Source organism: Loa loa (assembly GCF_000183805.2).
Source record: "Loa loa unplaced genomic scaffold supercont3.6, whole genome shotgun sequence".
In the NCBI taxonomy this organism is placed as follows: Eukaryota; Metazoa; Nematoda; class Chromadorea; order Rhabditida; family Onchocercidae; genus Loa; species Loa loa.
The window spans coordinates 792539-813952 of NW_018108186.1; the positions used below are offsets into that span (position 1 = coordinate 792539).

The 21414-nt window shown below is 31.0% G+C and overlaps 2 protein-coding genes across 2 annotated transcripts; both read left to right on the forward strand.

The window, feature by feature from the left end:
• Positions 1–5837: 5837 nt before the first annotated feature.
• On the forward strand, positions 5838–6263 carry LOAG_05214 (hypothetical protein; the record flags this gene model as incomplete). The annotated part of the gene is made up of 2 exons (XM_003140751.1): positions 5838–6026; positions 6141–6263. 2 exons carry the CDS (start codon positions 5838–5840, stop codon positions 6261–6263), a joined length of 312 nt encoding a protein of 103 aa, XP_003140799.1.
• Positions 6264–6896: 633 nt separating this feature from the next.
• LOAG_05215 (hypothetical protein) lies at positions 6897–7803 on the forward strand (the record flags this gene model as incomplete). Its single annotated transcript, XM_003140752.1, has 3 exons — positions 6897–6965; positions 7142–7381; positions 7630–7803. The coding sequence occupies 3 exons, from the start codon at positions 6897–6899 to the stop codon at positions 7801–7803; spliced, it is 483 nt and encodes a 160-aa protein (XP_003140800.1).
• Between the last annotated feature and the right edge of the window lie 13611 nt (positions 7804–21414).

Genomic DNA, 21414 nt, shown 5'->3' on the forward strand with positions numbered 1-21414 from the left:
ATACTATTCTTTCATAAAAAAACAGTAAATAGAATACTGTGATGGATTCACTGAAAATGTGGAGGATCTAATTACATCATTATTTTTAATGTTCAGATGATGAACTTGTGATGAAAGACCAATGGACTTTAACATTGAAAGATTTTGGCTGGCATACCAATTTATGATATGACAAATGAAAAGTAGATAAAAACTTGGGGAATCACTACATAAGAGCAGCATTGATTGAAAATTGTGGAAAAAACAAAACAAAACAAAGATAGATTGTATTCAAAAACACCAAACTGGACATTCCCAACTGAAAAAGAAAAGGAACCTGGTCAATATATGGTCAGATACTAAGAAAACAAAGTGGAGAAATGGAATTGAAATGAAAAGAAGAGATAAAGAAAATTGATCCTGACATTAAATATATACATACATAGCCAATCAGGGGAAGCCTCCACTGTCTGTCAAGATGGCGTCCGAGTGTCACTCAGGCTTGTAAGGGAAGAGCAGCGGGCGGAGGGGGGGGGGGGGGAGGGGAGAAGGGGAAGGTGGCGACATGCTTCCCCCGCAGCTTCGCTGGCATGAAAAACTTGTTGGAGGACCATCAGATGCCCGGTCAGGTCTAATGGATAATAAATCATGAATTTGCCGATTAAGGATCATTCCTGTATCACTCAATCGGACATCTAAACATCTAATTAAAATTTTAATTGTAAGTGCATAAGACGTAGAAGAACCAATTTGTTTGCTTTCCTTCTCTCTTTGTCTCCCTATTAATTCTCTCTTTACTAATTTGTTTCTACCTTTATCCCTCCGCCGCATATTTGATTGCATGTGCTCAAAAAGCGTCATAAATCAACTGAAAAGAAGTACACAAGCACATTGATTTGAACATTTCAAAATTTCCATCCTCTCCTTTCCTTTTTTTTTCCTTTGAATTCTTGATGAATTTCTTCAAGTCACTGCTTTTATCACTTTCCCATTACTTGTTGACTTGTCATAAGTTTCCATAGGTTCTATTTTTTCCAAATTTTTTTTCTTGAATGCTAATGAATCCTTAATATACAATATTTACATGGTGGGCGGGTTTCCTAATTTACTCATCATGCCGAGCTTTGGTGTATAAGGGTGGCATTTTTTTACTAGGTGATATCTCTTTACTACTCAATCAATGCATTTAATGGAAGTAAATGCCGATCAAAGACTTTGCACTTATTGTAGCATATGAAGTTTTATATCTTTTAATGGTCCTTTTTGCATAACTTTTTGTGAAATTCATTTTAGCAATTGTGAATTGTAAGTTTAGCTGCAAAGCTATGCTACAACTATTATATTTAAAGGCATAATGCATCGGAAACGGGTTTTAACTCAAACAAATAGCTTAAATAGCGCTATACGCTCATTTACAAACTTTTCGTCCATTTAATATTAACGGCAAACAACGATGTTTTCAGACTCTTTCAATCCACTTTATTTAAAAAAAAAAAAGAAAAACCACAATGGCCTTCCCTAAAATCAGATGCATTTAGAGGAAAAGGAAGTGAAAGAGGGATGGGATGTACATTTTGTTAATAGTTAAATCAAAATTAACTTTATTTCCATTTCAATTAACTTCTTATTCACACACTATTTAAATAAACTGCATGATGTGAAATATATATTTCCTTTTCAATTTTGATTATTGCCGGATGACATCGTTAATTTGATTTTAAATGTAAAAATAAGTATTGAGAGCATTTTTTCTAAAAGTTATTTAAGCACCGAAATAACGAAAACACTTTTCTCTTAACAGAAAATTCTTTCCATATGAATTGAATTATAAAAAAGTAGAATGTAGTCGAATACATTCATCAAAAAGGCCCAAGTCATAATTTTTCAGCAATTAACCACTGATAATGTTTATGATCATAAGAATTTAAATGTTGAAATTTTCAGTCTAGTTTTTTTCTTGATAATCCTAAATTTCCTTTTAAATGTCCCAAAAAAAAACGTCATATGCAAAAAAAAAAAATGAAATCTTGTACTATGAAAGAGTTCTTAACTGTAACTGAAATATCTCAACACTTTCACAGAGCTTTCATCAACTGAATATTTTTGTTTGCTACTTTTATTACTCTTTTCTTTTTTCTCTTTTTTTCGTTTTTAATGTTATCTTTCTCAAATTTTTTTACTTGTATTTTGAGAGTTATTTCAATCATACTTCAATACTTGAAAATAGATTCAGTAATTCTTTATTTCCTACTCATTTAAGAACGGAAAGAAAGGTCCTTTGTTGCTGGTCCTTTCTCATATTGAGAAAATAGGATGAGTTGGAGACTTAGGTTATGAATTCGAAATCAATTGTCCTTTAACCATTAATTATTGGGAGACTTGAAGCTTAGTATCTACCGCTTTATTTCTGTCTACTCCAAATAGAAAATATTTCATTCTGTTCTCTTCATATTTTTATAAATATGAGTACTTATGTCAGAATTTTCCAGTAAAATATCTCTTTCCGTAATAATTTCGAAAAGCGAACAAAAATAGTACGAACAGGAAATAGTTTGCGTAGTTGTCCTCTGTTTACATTTCTTACACAAGGGTCCATGTATGGTCGTATTGGTGTCATGTATGCCATTTGCAGTTGTGACTATATTATCTTTTCAACAAGAAGTAGAAGTGTTCCGGGAATTTCGATTACTTTGATCTTGCTTTTCGTTTGCACTGATCTTGAATTCATTGGCTATTCGTTATAACTTCAGAATGATTACTTCAATGATTATTTTACATTTTACATTAGCTGTCTCATTGGAAAGATCTGGAAACCAGTGATGAACACAGACTACTTTGATAGGATATTCTTCGAATGTCGTCATTTTCAAAGGAATTAAAAGAAACACGGAAATTTTTACGGGAAAGATTCAACTTTCCCATATATTTACAACGATGAATTGAATTATTCATAAAAGTTCTCATTACCTTTTCAGAATTGATTTTTCGATAGGTTTAAAAGCATGAATAAAACACATTCTAGGATTTAAAACTAAATTAAACATATGTTTTCCCCTATCTAATTGTGATTTGTGGAGTTGTTGCTAATATGGGACTTGGAAGTAGGCAAATAACACATCGATACGAATCCATTTCAGAGAGATGGATAAACTTAAAATTTTGTTGTTATCAGTGGTTTCCACTTGTTAGCTATTAGGACGTTGATAGTAATTATCCTTGCATAAATCCAATCCAATGCCGTACGCAATCACACAATGATCCCTTACCTCATCCACTGTTGACCACTCCTTTATACTTTTCCACTGACTAAGTTATAGTTATAGATAGAAGAAGTAATAGTTACAAAGGTCTTTTCAACATGTTGAAGAGATTCGAAACTCATTTCATTTACTCTCATTTCTCAAGATTTTCCTTTCATTAAAAGATTCTTACTTAGATTTCTAGAGCTGGCTCATTTGTGTTTTGGTAAAGGATAAGATAGACAAATTGTTAGATTCTGAAATTTTCGGAAATTTTTTCTAAACATAACATTAAACCGATGAACTTATAACACGCCATTTGCGCTTTCTTTTACATTTTTTGCACTCTCCAGAAGTTTTTCAATGTCATTCAATCCAGTTTTTTCTTGTCCATTAATTTCCATAAATATTCTCTCTAATCTGGATATTGTTTTTCTTTGTTCTTCTTGCGAAAAAGGTTATCTTTTCAAAAATCACGAAAGTTTTCAAGTTATCACTTCGTACAATCATCACTTCAATTGACGTTTGGCGATATTTGTTTTAAAGTCGTGGAATTCGATTTAAATTCCATACCTTACTACTATGTATTAATAAGGGTATAAGTCTATGTAGGTCCGATTAGCCTCATCAGATCTCGGCGAAAGATTAAAGAATTAGAATAACTTTTTACTAGTTTATTCTTAAAGCTCTCCTTCCCATTTCTGCTCCTTCTGTCTTAATTCACGAGATAATTTGATATCAGGCAAGAATTTTTTTCTTTTGTGACAATTTTAAGACTAACATTCCGATGTTTATCCGTTTAAATTCATGACATATGATCTAAAAAGTAACTTACAATGACAATGGATTTTCTCACCGCTAATATTCGTTTCTATTATTAGAGAGATTCATCTTTATTTATTTATTTTCAAAGTTCGGTACCACACTTTATGTCTCGTGCTTGCACTATGAAAATATGCAGAGTTTAACCACACTGGAAAAATTCAGAAAGTCTTTTTTAATAATTCCAAGTGATGTCCGATTTCCAAATGCTGCTAAAAGAGTTAGACTATCGTTCTGCGTCAGCATATGAGGCTATTTCACAATTTATTTATTTACTTATCTGCTCAACTAATTACTAATTTACCGACTTTTATCTTTACCAATGCCTTCAAGTGTTCACCCACATGTTCATTTGTTTTTTATCATCTTATTAATCAGCAGGTATATTAATTCATACCTTTTTTCGTCTCAAACTTTCTAATATTATATTTCCCTTGTTCCTTTATGAATTCTAGCATTGAAAACTAGACTTTGTCGCATACTACTGGCTTGGCTGAAATTTCAGATAGAATATATCCTAATATACTTTGTGTGTGACCTATTTGTTTTGGTATATTTCGGGTTGTTGAAGATCATGTATTGCGACACATTCCGTCCTTTTGTTGTTCATCCACGACTGGTTAGTGCCTTTAATTTTCGATAAAATTATTAATTCTGGTATAGAGGGGAACTGCCCTTTTGAGATTTTTAAGTCCACATACCGTTTGCATTTGCAAACTCATGCAGTGTCAGAAAAGTCAGCCATAATATAAAAGGAAGTAATTGCATTGGGATAGTTTAATAAAATTATAGGATCACTATTGCTTAATAGAAGTTCTATGGATTCTTTTCCTATGAATATTAAATTTATCAGTTACTCCCTGACTAAGTATTTAATTTCTCCGCTCCAAAGACGCTAACCGCAATATATGAAGTTTTCTTTTGTCTTCAGATTACATTTTTGATAATAGCGCTGACTTTGTGTTTATACACCTGTAGGTTCACTATTTCCGAAGTTGTCACTTCGGACGTATGATAATAGGATTTTAAGACACGCAAACTGTCTACAATCAAGTGCGTAACCTGTTTCGAGCAAAATTTAACAATTCTCTTGAAAGCTTTGTCAGCCTCCTGTACATCTTTATGGAAAGAAAGGAATATTAAGCTTATGATTTTATCGAACAAAATGGATATCCTACAGGATTCGATAGTCTGACCTTCACTTTTTTTTAAAATATTATTCAGTAGACAGAAAAGTTGAATGTATTCTTTCCTTGTCGAAAGAAGTGAGAAGAGTTATTTAAATAGTTTCGCCCATACAATCATTTGCTGATCGTCCTCGCATCGTCAAGAAGGATATTTCTATTGCGTTGTTGTCACCCAATGTTATTATTGTATAAGGAAATTTCTCATCCTTATATCGTCATTGCTGCTCAGACCTATTCGATCATTTATACGTTGTTAGACAAGTTCTCTCATCGATTTGATGGCTTTTTGATATTAAAAAAGAAGCCAAAAGAAATATTCAATTGAGGTTTCGACTTTAGATATCTCTGATCCTACTGGCATTCGATGCTTAGCACTATACTATCCGTGTTTAGCCTAATTTGCATTGGTTAACTAATTACCTTTTTTCATTTCTTTATGGATTCAAAAGAGTGTTGCCCTTTTATCAGCATCTGTACTGATAAAAACTAACTAACTAATTTACAAATAATTTAATAAAACGTTGACTTCTCATTTAAAAACATTAATTTGCTTTCTTAGTGCATACAAATGTGGTTGTTTTTTGAAATTTATGCGGTTTTTTGGATCCCAATGGGTAGTAAATGTTATAAACTTATGTTAGACTGCAATAGAAGATACAGTTTGATAAACGGAGTGGGATCTATTAGTTGGCCAGGTATATGTGGAAATGGTAATGGTACCACGAGCTGTAAATATGTTCGATTTTATCCTTTACAACAAAAATCAACTGAAATAAGCATTACCTGTGTTAATGGAGATGTTTGCAGTCAGTAAGGTATACTACACATTCTTTAATTCACAAACCCGATTCCATTGTTCGCTCTTTTTTTAGTATTTTCTTCCATCATTTTCAATAAATAAGTTTTAATTCAGAAAAACCTTTGCTCATTGAGTTTGAATAATTGGTGTTTGGGTGTTTTGAAGTGCAAAAAGTCTCACAGTATGATGATTCCATACGTGTACACGTGGAGACAGCATGCAAAAATGAACAAATAGTAGCCTTAGTTTTCCGATTTCTTTTAATAAATTGAATTTCAAACAGAGCATCCATTTTCAGGAAATTTTTTCAACTAAAGGCATTATAGCTGTATCTATGATGAAATGTAGGGTATTTTTATTGATGCTAAAGAAGTTTAAGCCTTAATCTTCATCTCATTGTGATCCGTCAACTGTTTTTTTGTCCGATTTACTTTAAACGGCAAGTATTCAAGGTTCAAAGGGCAAGGAATCACGCACATCATCCATGTTTCCAATTTATTCTTTCTTCCAAATTATTTTAAAACTTGAAAAGTAGTTCTAATGTTACCCTCTCTGACGAGTTAGTGCTAAGAAATTCTAGATATAAGTGCAATTCTGTAAAATTTTCTTTTGCCGGTAGAAAAGGAGAAGGAAAGAGCTTCCAACTTCAATATTTGTTATTCTGTTTTCTGAAAATTATCTTGAAATTGTCGCAAAATTAGATCTGGAGAGATCACAAACAAAAATAGAACGGGACAAAATAAGAGATCTACGTTGACATTCAAAGTTCAAAGGACAAGAAACCACGCACATCATTTATTGCCGTTCTCCTTTAAAGGACGGGAACGTACTCTGATTTATGCTATTATATGGTAACACCTTGTATCAGACATGTATCTGTTGTGGTCACCTCTGTGGAGAAGAAAGTCAACAACCTTACAGTCAAGATATAGGGATGATGTTAGCTAACGTGAATTCATTCTGGATAATTACTGATATCTCTGTATGGAGTATTATCTTCATGCTTGTTATCATATTTGCCAATTTCTGTATTTTCATTGCCATTTTCGATGATCTTACTTATCTATGTATCTTTACATGGAAAACTTCACGACACTCATCTTAAATTACCTCAGCATTATAAACTGAAACCGATAGAACAGTTTTTAAAGAAGCATAAATTGTTGCTTTACTGTGGACCTCAAAATTTATTCATTTCCATGAAAAGTCACTCAAGACCATTTTTAAATACTAAAAGAGCTCGAGAAGTTCGGCATCTGACTCGCTTTAAAAGAGACTATCAAAATACGAAAACTCAAAAGAAAAATATGTTACTCGTACATTATCTAGTCAAGAGGATTGCTTCCACTCATTCGGTATGAGGAAGATATACTTTTTGTTATACATTTGGAAAATAACCGTCAAACACATTTCAGTAAACAGGAAAAGGAAATCCGGAGAATTTTTCTGTCTTTTACGGAAAAAAAAAAGTTTCCTTTTCTTTTTAGCTCCTTTTTTGAATAATAAAATATGCCTTTTTTGGATTACTGCTGAAAAATAAGTCTTTAGCACAACTTATTTCTTAAGGGAATTCTGAAAAAGTTCTTAATAATAATGAATACAGATTAATTTCCATGATATGAGCAGTCATTATTGTTGTAATATTTTCCCAAATTTGAAATTTAGGTTTGAATGCGACTGGATGATTTACGATCGATGGAGTTTGAGTTGTCGATCCAAGAAACAAAAAGTATGGATGACAATTAATGATCTAAGGCGAACAGAACAACATGAATAAGAAATCTACGACAAGTCAAAATTAGAATTTGTTGACCTGACCTCCATTCAACATTAAGATAATTCTAATGATAGAGCTGATAAAATAGTGCGATTTGACATCAGCTGTTCGTTACCTTTTGTATACAAAAAAAATGTTGAAAATGGATGAATTAGGGGATTGATGAATAAAAAGTACGATAGAGAGAGATTAAATTGGTGGGACAAATTACGGATATCGCATTGAGATTTGGTAATATGTCCCTTATATTCGGGGAATTGATAACTACAAGTGTTCCATCTCATGAAGTATCATAGTTTTATCAGACTTATTGTTAAGCAAGAAGTTCAGCAATAATCAAATTGCAAATAAAGCTTCGCAAATAAAACTTTACGGAAATGATAATTAAATATTGATCTCTCTGTTTCAGAACTTAACAATAACATTGGCTCGTAACTTTTAAAATTTTTGGAAAAATCATGCATTGATGTGAAAGCAGGATCTAAAAAGCAAATGTGAGATTCTGTGTTTCCAAAGATCATCAACATTTAATTCGAAAATTTGCAGTTTTCATCAGTTACCAACTTTACATAAGAAATAGGTAGTTAATTCCCGACTCTTCAAGCCTTATCAACTCTTCATTTCATTTTACGCGAAGTGTTAAAGTACCGAAATACAGTTAATCGCATTAAAATTTGTTATCGTTGTGTAAAAAATTTTTGGATTAAAATAGCCAAATTTTGTACCGCTTGTGAATTTGAATAAAGTCAGCACTAATTTAATAAATTCAATAAGTCACAGATGATAGACTTTTACATTTTTCTCTCCTTGCATTTTTTATTAAATGGTAAACTTTTCTGCCGCAATTAACTTTTCAGTAAATATGTCGCAGATACATTTACAATCAAAGCTGCAAGGAAAGCAATTAAAAAGAACAGAAAAATTATGAATTAATTTTATGACATATCTGTGATATATTTACAAAAGATAAAGTGTAGTTGAACTTATAATCACTATGAGGGAGCAATAAGTGATGACGGGTCAGTTTCTAATTTATGATGCTTACTTGTTCCTGGACATTTTATGTTACTTGGATGTTTGGTTAAATTTGTGAGAGTAGAGGTAAAAGAATTTGAAAGCACTTAAAGGTGTTCTAGTTCATCGTAAATATGGGTTAATAGATATTTAAGATTTATATTAACGGTCAGATTGCGGAGAATTACGAGTGAAGGTCCGATACGTTGTTTTGGAGAATACCCAGAAAGACTAATCATAACGGACCCATTCATAAATGTACATGCACAGTGTATAGCCGTTTATGAGACAGTTGAATTATAATTTGTTTTCACCTTACCAAGTAAACATATTGTCATCTTCAACTGGTCATTTGTCCATTTCTTTTTCGTATTGTATTAATGCCTTATACTTTATCTCCTCAACTTCCAGAAATTTGAAATTCAAAGCTAATTTAAAATCAGATTGTTGGTAATAATTTAGTAAATACGTGCGCGGATGATTTTATAGGATGGAGTTTTGTGATGGAGCATTTAGACTGAGGAGAGAATTACAAAAGAGAGGAAAATAGGCAAACAGCAACAGGAAAGAAACTTCAGATTCTTAAATAATACTTTTTTAGTATCTTCTATGAAAATTTTGGGAAATCAAAGAGATGGAAAATCAAAAAAATCAGTGTATAATGAAATTCTGAATATTCTTTAATTGTCAATACTTTCCATTGTTTCTTACTTCTTATAAATTGTAATATTAATGACATCTTTTTTGCTTCTTCAATTTATTAGCAAAAAAAAAGAAAATGAAAAGATTAAAGTGATTTTTCCTCAAACTTTGAAATTAAGAAACTTTGCTTTTCAAAATAAAAGTAATTTGTTCCCTTACATCATTTATTTCATTTTTCAATTCGATAAAAGATAATTACGAATGAATGCCATTTTTCGCAACGCTTGCAATTCGAATACAAACCATTTCTATAATCTTATTGTTTTGAAACTTTTTGAAGAAGTCATTGCTAAGATTTATTTAATAATGTTAGCAAATAACGAGATTAGATGAACGATATTGATCCTGTCGATATATTCCTTTCTCTATCGACTTTGAGTATTACTGGCCTACATATGGTTAATTCTAGATATGCGCTTATTTACATACTATTTGAATCAGAAGAGAACCGTCAATTTAAACTAGGAGGAAATAAATTTGAATTGAAAAGATTTTGTCAGATCTCGTGACTGAAATCTACACTGGATCTGGAGCATTGGAGAAGTTGTCCGCAATTGCCGGAACTGTGAAGATGTCTCTCTTCTTACACACTTTTTGAATCAATTCTACACCTTTGATCTTTCAAATTAATAAATATTTATCAAGATGAATCTACTCGATTCTCTCAAATCTACTTTTTCATAAACAAACATTTACACTTCTGTCTTTTGAAAGGAAGTGTAATATTTGCATTTCCTTTCTTTCAAGTATTGAAAGATCATTTGTAATTTTGAAATGTATAGCAAATGCTGCTATTGAAATTTTGCATCAGGTCAACGAACAACGCTATTCGACTCAATTTCTCTCTAGAATTCATTCCTACGATCCGATTATTGTTGCCGCAGCAAATCAACAGAATCTGCATTTCATGATTCTACCGCCAACTTACCTGGTCCCTTCATCTATTTCATTAGTTGATTATTTAAAATTCTATTATTAATCCTTACTCATTCAATACAATTATCTTTATTTATTTGTTTATTTAGTTGTTCATTTACTTCACTTTCGAAATAAAATTGTTAATACAAGGGACAAAATCTTCAGCATTTCCATAATATTTCTTATGAAAACAATTTTTGACATTTTCAAGCATTTAAAATGACAACAATAAATGATAATTGTTAATGATCTTTTATTTGGATTTTCAGAACAATGTTAATGGTCACATTCGTAAACGATCATCACTGATCGAAGCATTCAACAATTCACTTTACTCTAATAGCGATCACAACCAGCATGAAGACGTAAAATTTTCTTTTTTTTTTACAATTTCAAGTAATAAATAATTGGGTCAAATTTAGAACATCTGTCATGTGACTTCTTTATGACATGCTTAGGCTGTCATGATCATAAATTCCTACCGTATTAGATTTTTTTTAAGAAAGATCAAATATCTCAAATTCAGTAATTTCATTTGGAGCAAAATTTCTTTGGTGTATTATCCCAACTGAGAACTGCAGTTTTTTAATGGTAAAAAGATATTTGACGGTAGTAACCATTTCATATGACCATTTGATGGTTAGTGACCATTTCATATACACCCCGACAACTGAAAAGTTGCATGAACATGTTTAATTGATACTACAACACTAAATTATTGGAACATTACGACTAAATTATTGATAGGAAAATAAGGAGAATAGTGCAACTTTTTAGATTCTATTGATGACTTAATTCTGGATATTGTGCATAAATGGAGACAATGCCATGACAATCATGAAGGTCAAAATCTGAAAAAATTTATCATCTAAGGAAAATAAAAGAAACCACATGTTTTCGATAATTTAACTACTTAGCCATGCAGCTTTCAAGCAGGTTTTTGATTTGTCGAATTAAACAATTTCAATTGAAGTTATGGAAAATTGACTCTGTCACTTGTTATTCAATAGTTCATGGTTAGATACCGCTAGCATTAAATGAATGATTTGCTGCTAGTAAATTAAAACTATTTTGAAATTCGTGGTAAATAATATTGGTTTACGGCTAGTAAATTTTAGTGAATTGATTTGGTGCAAATGAAGAATAATTTTTGAAATGTTTAATCTTTAATCATGAAATTCTTGAATTAGGTAAAAATCCGACAGACTGAAACACAATTAGTGTATTTAGGGTCGAGATTTAGATCGGACTTCGTTATAAAATCACTGAAATCTTTTAATTCATCTTTTTTAGCATGATCTTTTAATTTAGAAAAAAGTAAAACTCTGATTGAATTACAGTATGCTTTGTTAACATTAATTTTCATAATTTTTGCAAATCGTCAGGAAAATGGCAAGTTAAGGGTTTTAATTATATCTGAGAAAAGCTTTTAAGATCTTTTTTTAATAGTTGAGCACATTTTTCTTGCAAAATTTATTTCAATAACTAAAGCTAAAATTAAAGATGTTCACTATTTCTGCTTAAACTCAAGAAAAAAATGAATTTGAATATTATAGGAAAAGCTTTTCTTTCTTGCCTGTCTTATCATCAAACTTGGAGTTTTTTGAACTAGAGCAGCAGAAATTTTGTTTACCTGAATTCCAAATGTTTTCAAATATTCGATTTACGGATCTGGTCATTTTGGAACAGAAACTTGAATGAATAATGATTTCTCTTCTTTAAATTACTGATTAGTAAAGATTGCATATTCTATCTTAAAATATGTTTCACCCACGAGGTTAGTTTGATTAATTTCAATTGAAGAACTACTAATTCATTCTCTTACTAAAGTATCAGCAGTATTTTATCATGTCTATGCCGTAGATAGATAATATTCCAGAAGGGACAGTTTGATCTGAAGATAAAGGATAGGATAGGATTCGGCATAATGTCTTTTCATTATGCACACATATTAGCAACACATCGTATATACTTTTCTAGTTATTACACAGTTGCATTTCAGGCTTCATGTTTCTAATATTTATTTCTTACTTTTCAAAATTAGGAATATACCGAGATTTTGGTCTCGTCAGATACCAATACGGTATTTAGTTGAACCTAACCTCGGGATTTCTCTCAGTATGCCATTATTACTACCAACCTTTGCCACAATATTTTTACCCAGTCTTTACTGATCCGGTGCTAAGCTCTTTCAGCATTACTATTGTTTATCTTTTCTAGGCTATTTTCATTATTATTGAAATTTTATTTTTTTTTCCAACACTGGAATAACCAGGAGCTTCTGATTTCTTCTCCTGGAAAGAGAAACTGACAATTGTGAAATATATTGCAAAGATTATGTAATTTCCATATTTCAGAGCGTTGACACACTGCGATGATTGATTGACCTTTTCGTATGAAGTTTTTAACGTTAAATTTAATTGGCAAATGATTGTTTTTGCCTTAATTACGACTAGTAAGAGTAATGATTTAGCATTTAGCAAGTCGCTATTTCTCTCGTCATGCATTCCCGCTGTTCGCACTTCTTTTCGGTTTACATATTCCGAGAATAACCTTCTGAAATGTCATAACTCTGAATATTGCTTTCCTACGATCACTTCCATCTACTTTACTTTTCAAAATGTCTTCATATATTTCTTGAAAACAGGTCACTCTATTCATGTGATCGCAGTAGCAATGTACTTCTCGCATTTCTGTGTTGCATGACTGTTTTGCAATTTTTACAAGTCTATAAAGCAACAGGTCATGACATAGGCCATCTGCTATTCAAATGAACTGAACTGAGGTGCTTGCTGCCTCTTATGCAATGCATTGCAATCATTTCAACAATGTCTGTTTTTTTCTTTTTTTTGTTGCAAAATTATATCAAAGACGAAATATAATGTTAAATATTATTTTCAGTTACAATTTTCAACTGTCAGTATGCTTCGAGCACTAAATATCAGTACCAATTATAAGCAGTTGTGTAAGGTAGTGCATTTCTCTATCTTGGTGACCTTTCGGTTCAGTCATAAAGGATACATGTTTGAAAGGAGAAGTTAAAACTAATGATTCAATAATTACTTTAAAGGATCAAACTTTATATGAAGAATATGGGAAAGTGCTGCTGAACTTTATTCAAGTGCAAGTTTCGGGAAATACTAACCATCGAATCTAGAATTTTAATATTGTAGGAAATTAAAGAAGCGATAGGTGGTCCTAGCTCGATGCCCACTTATTATTCAAACAGCAACAACAACTGGTGCAATAAGAATATTCTGGAGGTAATCATGAAATGTTTTCTTCATGGGAGGATTCAGAATGCATAACTTAAGAAGATCTAAGTTTGAAATGGGTAAATTTAAGAAAGTGGAGCTAATTATGTACGGATTACCAAATCTTTTAATTTTTGGAGTGGTTAAAAATATTTTTAACTGTTGTGGTCTGTGCTGAGGTTTGGGAAGTAAAACCTCTGAGACAACAAATGAAAAGATAAACTTTCAAGGAATGAAATGGATTTTCTGTTGAATAACTATTTCAAAAAATAAGGAATTGTTTAGTATGGTCGCCAAACTCTTTTTTTACTAATCACAAAACTAACAAACTAAATATTAATATTTATACTAATACTAAATATTAATATAACAAAATTATAACAACTAAATATATAATAAAATAAAAAGTAGCTTGATGTTAGAAATATAACCCAAATTTGATTATCAAAAGCGCACTAAAAAAAGATTGTAAATTGGAAATTTAAATGTTTTGAAAATTCTATCATAAACTCTATCATAAACTCTGCTATCACCATTGCATTATGTCCTGTAACAATAAGATGGGACAAGCTTATTCAGCAAAATCGGTTGGTCACACGCAGGATTAACTTCTCATTCACTGATATAACTTCAGTAGTAAAGTACATGCAACGACGATAAACAAGCTGATAACTTAGAATCTAACCTCATCATATACAAAATTTGACTTGCATGAAATTTTTTAATTTAATTATCTGAAATTCAGTAAGATAGTTATTATCGAAATTCAATAAGACAATTACTATTTTCAGTTAGGTTTCACTTTTTCAGCCATCCTTTTTCTAAGGACCTGTTTGGGAGCAGTTTAGGCATAACACAGTAGATAAGACTATGACAGTGACCTCGCGATAGAGCGTTAGTAAATATCCGATAAACAGCGTTTTCGTTTTCATAAATTGAGGTATTTCCATCTAATAAATTGAAGTATTTCCACCTTCGACGTAAAATGTCCATTTTCAATATTCTGATTGGCAATTACTTAGAATCATTATTCAATAAAAATGTTTGCAAAGATTCATTTGAAGTCTGAATGTAGAAAGTCTTCCTTTCTCAGTAAGTCCTCTGTTTCGATTTAATTTCACGTTTTAATCGTTTCAAACTGACCGAAATTAAATCCTGTCTTACATCAGCTTTTTTAGATAATTACTAGCAAATTGAATTATTCTTTCAAATATTCATATGTTAGTCGTTGGTCACTCAGCAAAATTTACTCATTCGTTCTCAGATAGAGTCGGATTTCCGGATGTTTAATCTAGTTCTGATTAACTCAGCATAAGTTCACCTTGATTTTTCGTTCAATGACTGCTAAAAACTTAAGTATATTTTAAGCATTTGTCCTATTTCCGGCAAATGTCATATAATATCCTATTTTCACTATTATTGATCTTATACTCAAACACATTGCTGACAATTCAGAAATCATTTACAGACTTGTTTTTGGAATTTTGAACTTTTCTTCTTTTATCCTTCAATTAGTGACATTTTTTGTTTTCATTCGTTCATAATCTCCTCTGCCGTGATTTCTCCTTGAACTTTGTCCGCATACATCTTGGGTGCTTGCATACTAAATAAATGAGGGATATTCAAGTAAATGGGTAAAGTGTCACAAATTGTCGCCGTGCAATGTATATACGCTTTAGCATACATTTTTTTTTACTTCAGTTTAAACTTATTCAAGAAGTTTTAATGCAAAAAATTTATTTTAAACTGAGCTGCCATTGAATGAATTTTCAAAAGACTAAAATACTTTCAAAATACCTTTCGAAAAATGAGAGAGAATAATAGTTATTTTTCTAAAAAAAAACATAAATTTGGCAATAACACAGTACTGAAAGAAAACAAATCGTATTATTTGGAATTGGTGGGTGAGAGGCGACGATGAGAACATGGGTAAGAGTTAAATTGTGGTGATAGCAATAGTGATAAGGATTTTTAGATACTATAAAAATGTAACCACTAAGCTATTTGCTTTTTGTAATATATAGGTGGATATACAAATAAAATGGGACATTGATGAAATTGAATAACGGAATAGGTATTCGCAGTGGTAAAATAACTAAGAGGTTTGGGTAAATTCCATCGTGATATGAATGTGATGGTTGTTGATAGCAGAATATAGTCACTATGACATGACTAATCTTTTTTAAAGTGTCTCGTCACAAATTAACCAACAATTAAATTTTAATCGTTCCCTCTCTCTCCCCGAACTGTTTATTTATTTGCTATGTTGGTAGGATTATGTACGGTTGTAGGGAGAAGCGGTTTTGGGTCTCACTAAGTTTTTGGTTCGTCAATTTCCATTTCCATTTTGATTCAACAGATCTCTCATTCTCATTACAATAATCAACAGCCTTTCTACTACAACTTCTATTGCAACTACATAGGAATTGATTTTTTTTCATTTTTGTACTAATAAAAGATGTCTTAAAATGATATCAATCACTTATTTTATTGCCTTTCTGGCAATTTTTTTTCCCACACTAATTAATGTTCAATTCACTTCATAGTCTAACATAACTATCTTACTCATATACTATTATCAAATGGTTGAATCCAGTTATCATGAATGTTGTCAATGTAGTACGATTTATTCTTGGGTACATACGTCTCGTTGTTGTCCGCTGCTGAAAACTAGGCATTAGTGATACTGATAATCATGTCAAGCATTGTTTGTTTATTTCAAGTAATTAGCAGAGATCAGCAATTTAACATCAGCCATTTTATTTGTTATTGCTACTTCTCTTTGTTTTGGATTTTATTTTGGGTTTATTTTTTAATTTATTTCAGGTTTTATTTTTATTTCCAATTTTTTGGTGACTTCCAAAACAATCAGATTTTTAAAAAATGAGACAGGAAATGTTTTTCCGTTCTCAGTTTCATTCTCAATTTAAGAATTAGAAAGTATGAAAACTGCATAACTTTCTAGAGATAAAATAAAATGGATATTTCAAGTCATATTCATTAAAATAAGGTGAAAACATATTCACTGATATTTGCTACGGTAATTTATCTTGAGATATAAAGCGAACAAAGACCGTCGTAATTTTAGTGAAGCCATTCATACCGCATATAATATACAGTAAATTGAATCAGATAGTTTTATTCTTGCATTTACTGCTTGTGACTGATAAACTAATATCAGCCACTGAGCAAGGAACTATTGTTTTGCATAAAGTCAAAAGTAGTAATGGCATTTAGACTTTTATTTGAAAAGAAATGGGTAACCCTGACATTGGAATTAAAAGAATGAAAGTTGACAAAATCACCATCTCATTTGGTGTTGGTTTACTCAACAAAACTGGGTCATTGCGTCGCGCAACTCAACAATTATTTCTCTTCCATATCCTTATGAACTCTTTAAGGAACACATTTTTTTTTTAAAATAATGTTACGATTCAATATAATCTCTCTTAGACAGTTTAACTACTGCCTAAACAAAAACTCTTTTCAAATATCGAGTTTCACTTATTTTATTTGACAAAAGAAAAGTTCATGGAACCAAAGGAGTTTAATTCTTTATAATTTTATTTTCCAAAATTTTCAAATTTTTAACCAAACTATAAATTTAAGAAATCAATTTCTTGGAAAAAATTATATTTTCTGTTTTTAGTTGGTTTGTTTTTTGATCTCTTCGTTTCCTTCCTGTTATTTTGTGTAATTGTTCAATTAGATATTTATTATAAATTCAAAATTATCAATACGAAATCTTATTAAAAGATACTTCAGAATATCATTACTTTTTAGTCACTTATTCAAACAGAACTGTTACTGAAATAATGACGGAGAAGAAGGGACAGTGGTCAGAGAAGAAGAGGTTTATTATGAATGAGTTAACAGGAATGTTTCATTTTCATTAAATCTTATACTTCCTGATATTATCTCCATGGAAATCAAATAGTCTGAGCCTAATGTATGTCCATTATCAGAGAATTACTTGTTTTATTGTAAAAATAGCATGTGTCTAAGAGTGACAACCTTAATTGAAATATAGACAGAGTAGTCTAAATGGCCTAATTAACGTGCAAGATATAATCACTCAATGTACGCTTTCTTCGAGGAGAAAAGTTTTTAAGAAGAAAACACAGCGGAACTAACACATTGGTTTGGGGTAAGTGTTGGTCGGTTGACATAATGATTCTGAAATCCGAATTCTTATCTTTAATCTGTAACTCATCATCTGCCTTTTAGAATAGTAATCATGCATACCATTCATAATTTTTGTTAATTTGGATCATTTATTGAATAGATTCCATTTACGATATCCTTTATTAAATTTTTTTAATTAAAATATGCATCTCTTGCGAAACACATGGATTCTGCATCGCAGTGCAATGTCTCATTTTTGCTTAACCCAATTAACTCAAACATAGTTGCATTAATTAGTATTGCCTCAAACAATTGTCCACTTCTTAATTCGCTATTCTTTAATAGCCTTTTACGTTGTTTATCTTTATCATTATTTTTATTATTTGTTTGATTATGGTTTAATTATTGGTTTCATTGGGAATGATTTCATCAATGCTTCTTACGAAGATTTGTAAAACAGATATAAAAAATCTGATTCTGAGCGGTGTTTCGTTCAATATGCAGCAATGCTCATATTTACCTCTAATTGCAGTTTTTTCAAACAACTGCTCGATGTTTCACTGCTTTAATGCTATCTAACGATTCATTGCTTTGTCAATTACTTTACTATCAAATGTTGCTGTATTACTCAAGTTCATAAATATTTATTTCTACTGTGATAAACTTTCAACCTTTTGTTGAAATGAAAAAAAAGGCCTTCAACGCTGATAATTGTGGTTCAAAGTCTTCATATCTCTCCTTATGATTTTCTCAATCGATCATATTACAAGGAGAAAAGTAAAGTGATGTATTGCATTGTGCAACGAAGTGTACACTCCACGGCATCTATTATAAAAGTACGTGAGCCTTCACTAACAACAAGTTACGATAATGACGTAAATTCATCATCTTCATCACTAGTACGACTACCATTACTACTAACATCAGTAGTGATAATAACATTTCTCCAGCAAGCTTTTGTATTAGGAAGATTGTTGCGGAGATTTGATTGTGAGATATATATGTTATCTTTCATAACAATTAATAGATATCATCATAAAGATCGGTATATCACGTCTGGATAGCATTGTTTACAGAACTGACTCTCATGTTAAAGCATCACAATATTCTTTCAATCCTTATGATCATTTCTATTGAGAACTATTTAATATCATTTTTTTTTTTTTTGACGTGGCATGCTAGATAAGCTGCTTATCGCAATTGTTTAATTACTGCTTTTTAAGTTTGCAAGAATCGAATGCCTGGAAATATTACAAACAAAAGTAAGTGTGACATGACATTTTCCACTAAATAGTCTAGTTTGTTGACATGCTCTAATACTGTGTTAATCATAAATTTAACAAACAGGACATAAAAATGTTACCTGACTTTGTTTGGGAAGCATTTGTAAACTTTCACTAAAAGCATATCTCTCATCAGGCCTTAATATGAGTTTAATTTCGTTCAGTCTAAAAATTCTAATATTAAAATTCTTTGAATTTACATCAATTGATGTTATGCGAATTCATCTTTCACTAGTTGATTTTAATTGAATGAACTAATCTAAAGCAAATATCTATTCAACTCAAGCAATCTATCGAGTGATGAGCTTGTTAATTAATTGCGCGGTTTATACAATTCAGATTTTCACTACTATACATAAATTGACGTGATTAGGAGTTTGTAAAGTTTATTCATTTTTTAAATAGTAACTGCATCCCTCAAATTCAGAAAGAACTTTTGAGTTTCAATGAAATTTAATATTCCTATGCGTTTTCTGAGGCAAATCGTTTTGAAAATAATAATATTTCCTATTAGATTGAGACTGAGGAATTTATAAACTGTCAGAGAAAAGAGTAATTTATAGGAATTAGAAGGAATAGTACAAAAGGGGTAAAAATTAAAAACATTAGAATATTCCGTTTCCTTCAACACTCCACGAAACAGGTAAATATCTGAAACCATAACTTTCAGTCCTGAAACTATTCCTTCCAACTCAACTTGGTTTGTTTTTCTCAAACAAACACATAACTTATGATTTTTCCGAACTTACGATTCTTGCTTTGAGTAATCTGTCACTTTAGAACGCTTCCAATCCCATTTCCCATCTCTAACAAATGCTTAAATTTCGGGAAGAGAACAGACTGTCGTCATAAACTCTAACAGCTAGTAGTGCTCATATCTATGCTTGATTTGAAAGCTCAATAACTTATTTAAATAGAGCAGGTAAATTTTCGTATAATCATACATAAAAGGGTTACTTTTTGCAAGTTGCACTGTGAGATTTATATTGTTCAATTCTTTCTCACGGGAAATTTAGCCTTTATTCTGCTTATACCTATAAACACTCCTTACTTACCAATCGCTTTTTGCCTTCTATTCTATGAATATTTGGTCTATTTGCTTTTTATGAATTTAATAGGACGTTTTTTTTAGGAAAATTTAAAGTTTTTCAATGAATTTTTTTGGTATTTACAAGATTTCTTTAACTGCTTTTTTAATTTAAACTTATTCATAGTACTTATGGGAAAAAATTTTCCATCGAAGGACCGCATATCAAAAGAACTTCAATTTCTATCTAGAAAACTGCTTGGTGCTATTGAAATAACTGGAAATGAAAATAACTGACAAAAATGACAACTTTTCTCTCTATCCACTAATCTCTTAACAGATTTGTGCTTGTCAATGAGTGGATTAGCTTATCTTGAAATCTTCGATATTTTCCATTATTCTACTGATTGTTTCAATGCTATACGACCAATACAACTAATTTAAGTCCGTGAAACTTTGAAAGAATATACTATATTAACTGCACTTCTTATTTTGTTTATTTATCTTTCAAAAATTTGCATAGAATTTTAAAATAGATTCTTGGACTGTAAATTAAAACAAACTTAATGAACTAGGTATAGTTGAACTAGATATTGTTATGAGAAATATGAACTATGTATTGTTATAAGAAAGGGATCAATAAAGTATGATAATCGGAACTGGAAATATAGCAGTGCTCTCACTGAGTGAATCTAAATCTTCCACAAATTAATTTTTTGAACTTTATTTTCTTTTGAACTTGGACTTAGATCATGGATGGCGTTTCAGGTCAAGAATGATTATCAGTGCGTACCCCACAACTTTGGAACAGAAAATACAAGCCAGGTATACTGATTCCGAAATTTTTGATTTTTCTGGTACTCTAGCTGTTAGCGCAAACGGCATGTCAAGGACTTGTAACTGGTAATAAAAAGTGAGGATAGCTAAATAATTTTTTAATTTTTGGGATATTCTCTTCTTCGTGAATTGTCAAAAATTATTCAAAAACCAACTGGGATACCTGATAGCGATTTATGAATAGGTCATTTTAATCTCTTTAAGTTGTTAATCAAAAAAGGGGTGAAAATGAAGAATAAAATTCGGAGAGGGATTATTGAAAGAGTAAACAAAATGCAGCAAATAAAATGAACAAAGTAATTGTCCTCACAAGCAAGAAATAATGACTTCGAAATCATCATAAAATTACTGTTTGAACCTATTAAGCAGAAGTATTTTGATATTCTCGGACAACTTCTCTTACAAACTTTTGAATCATTGATAAAATATAGCTTATGTTAAACTTCCTTGG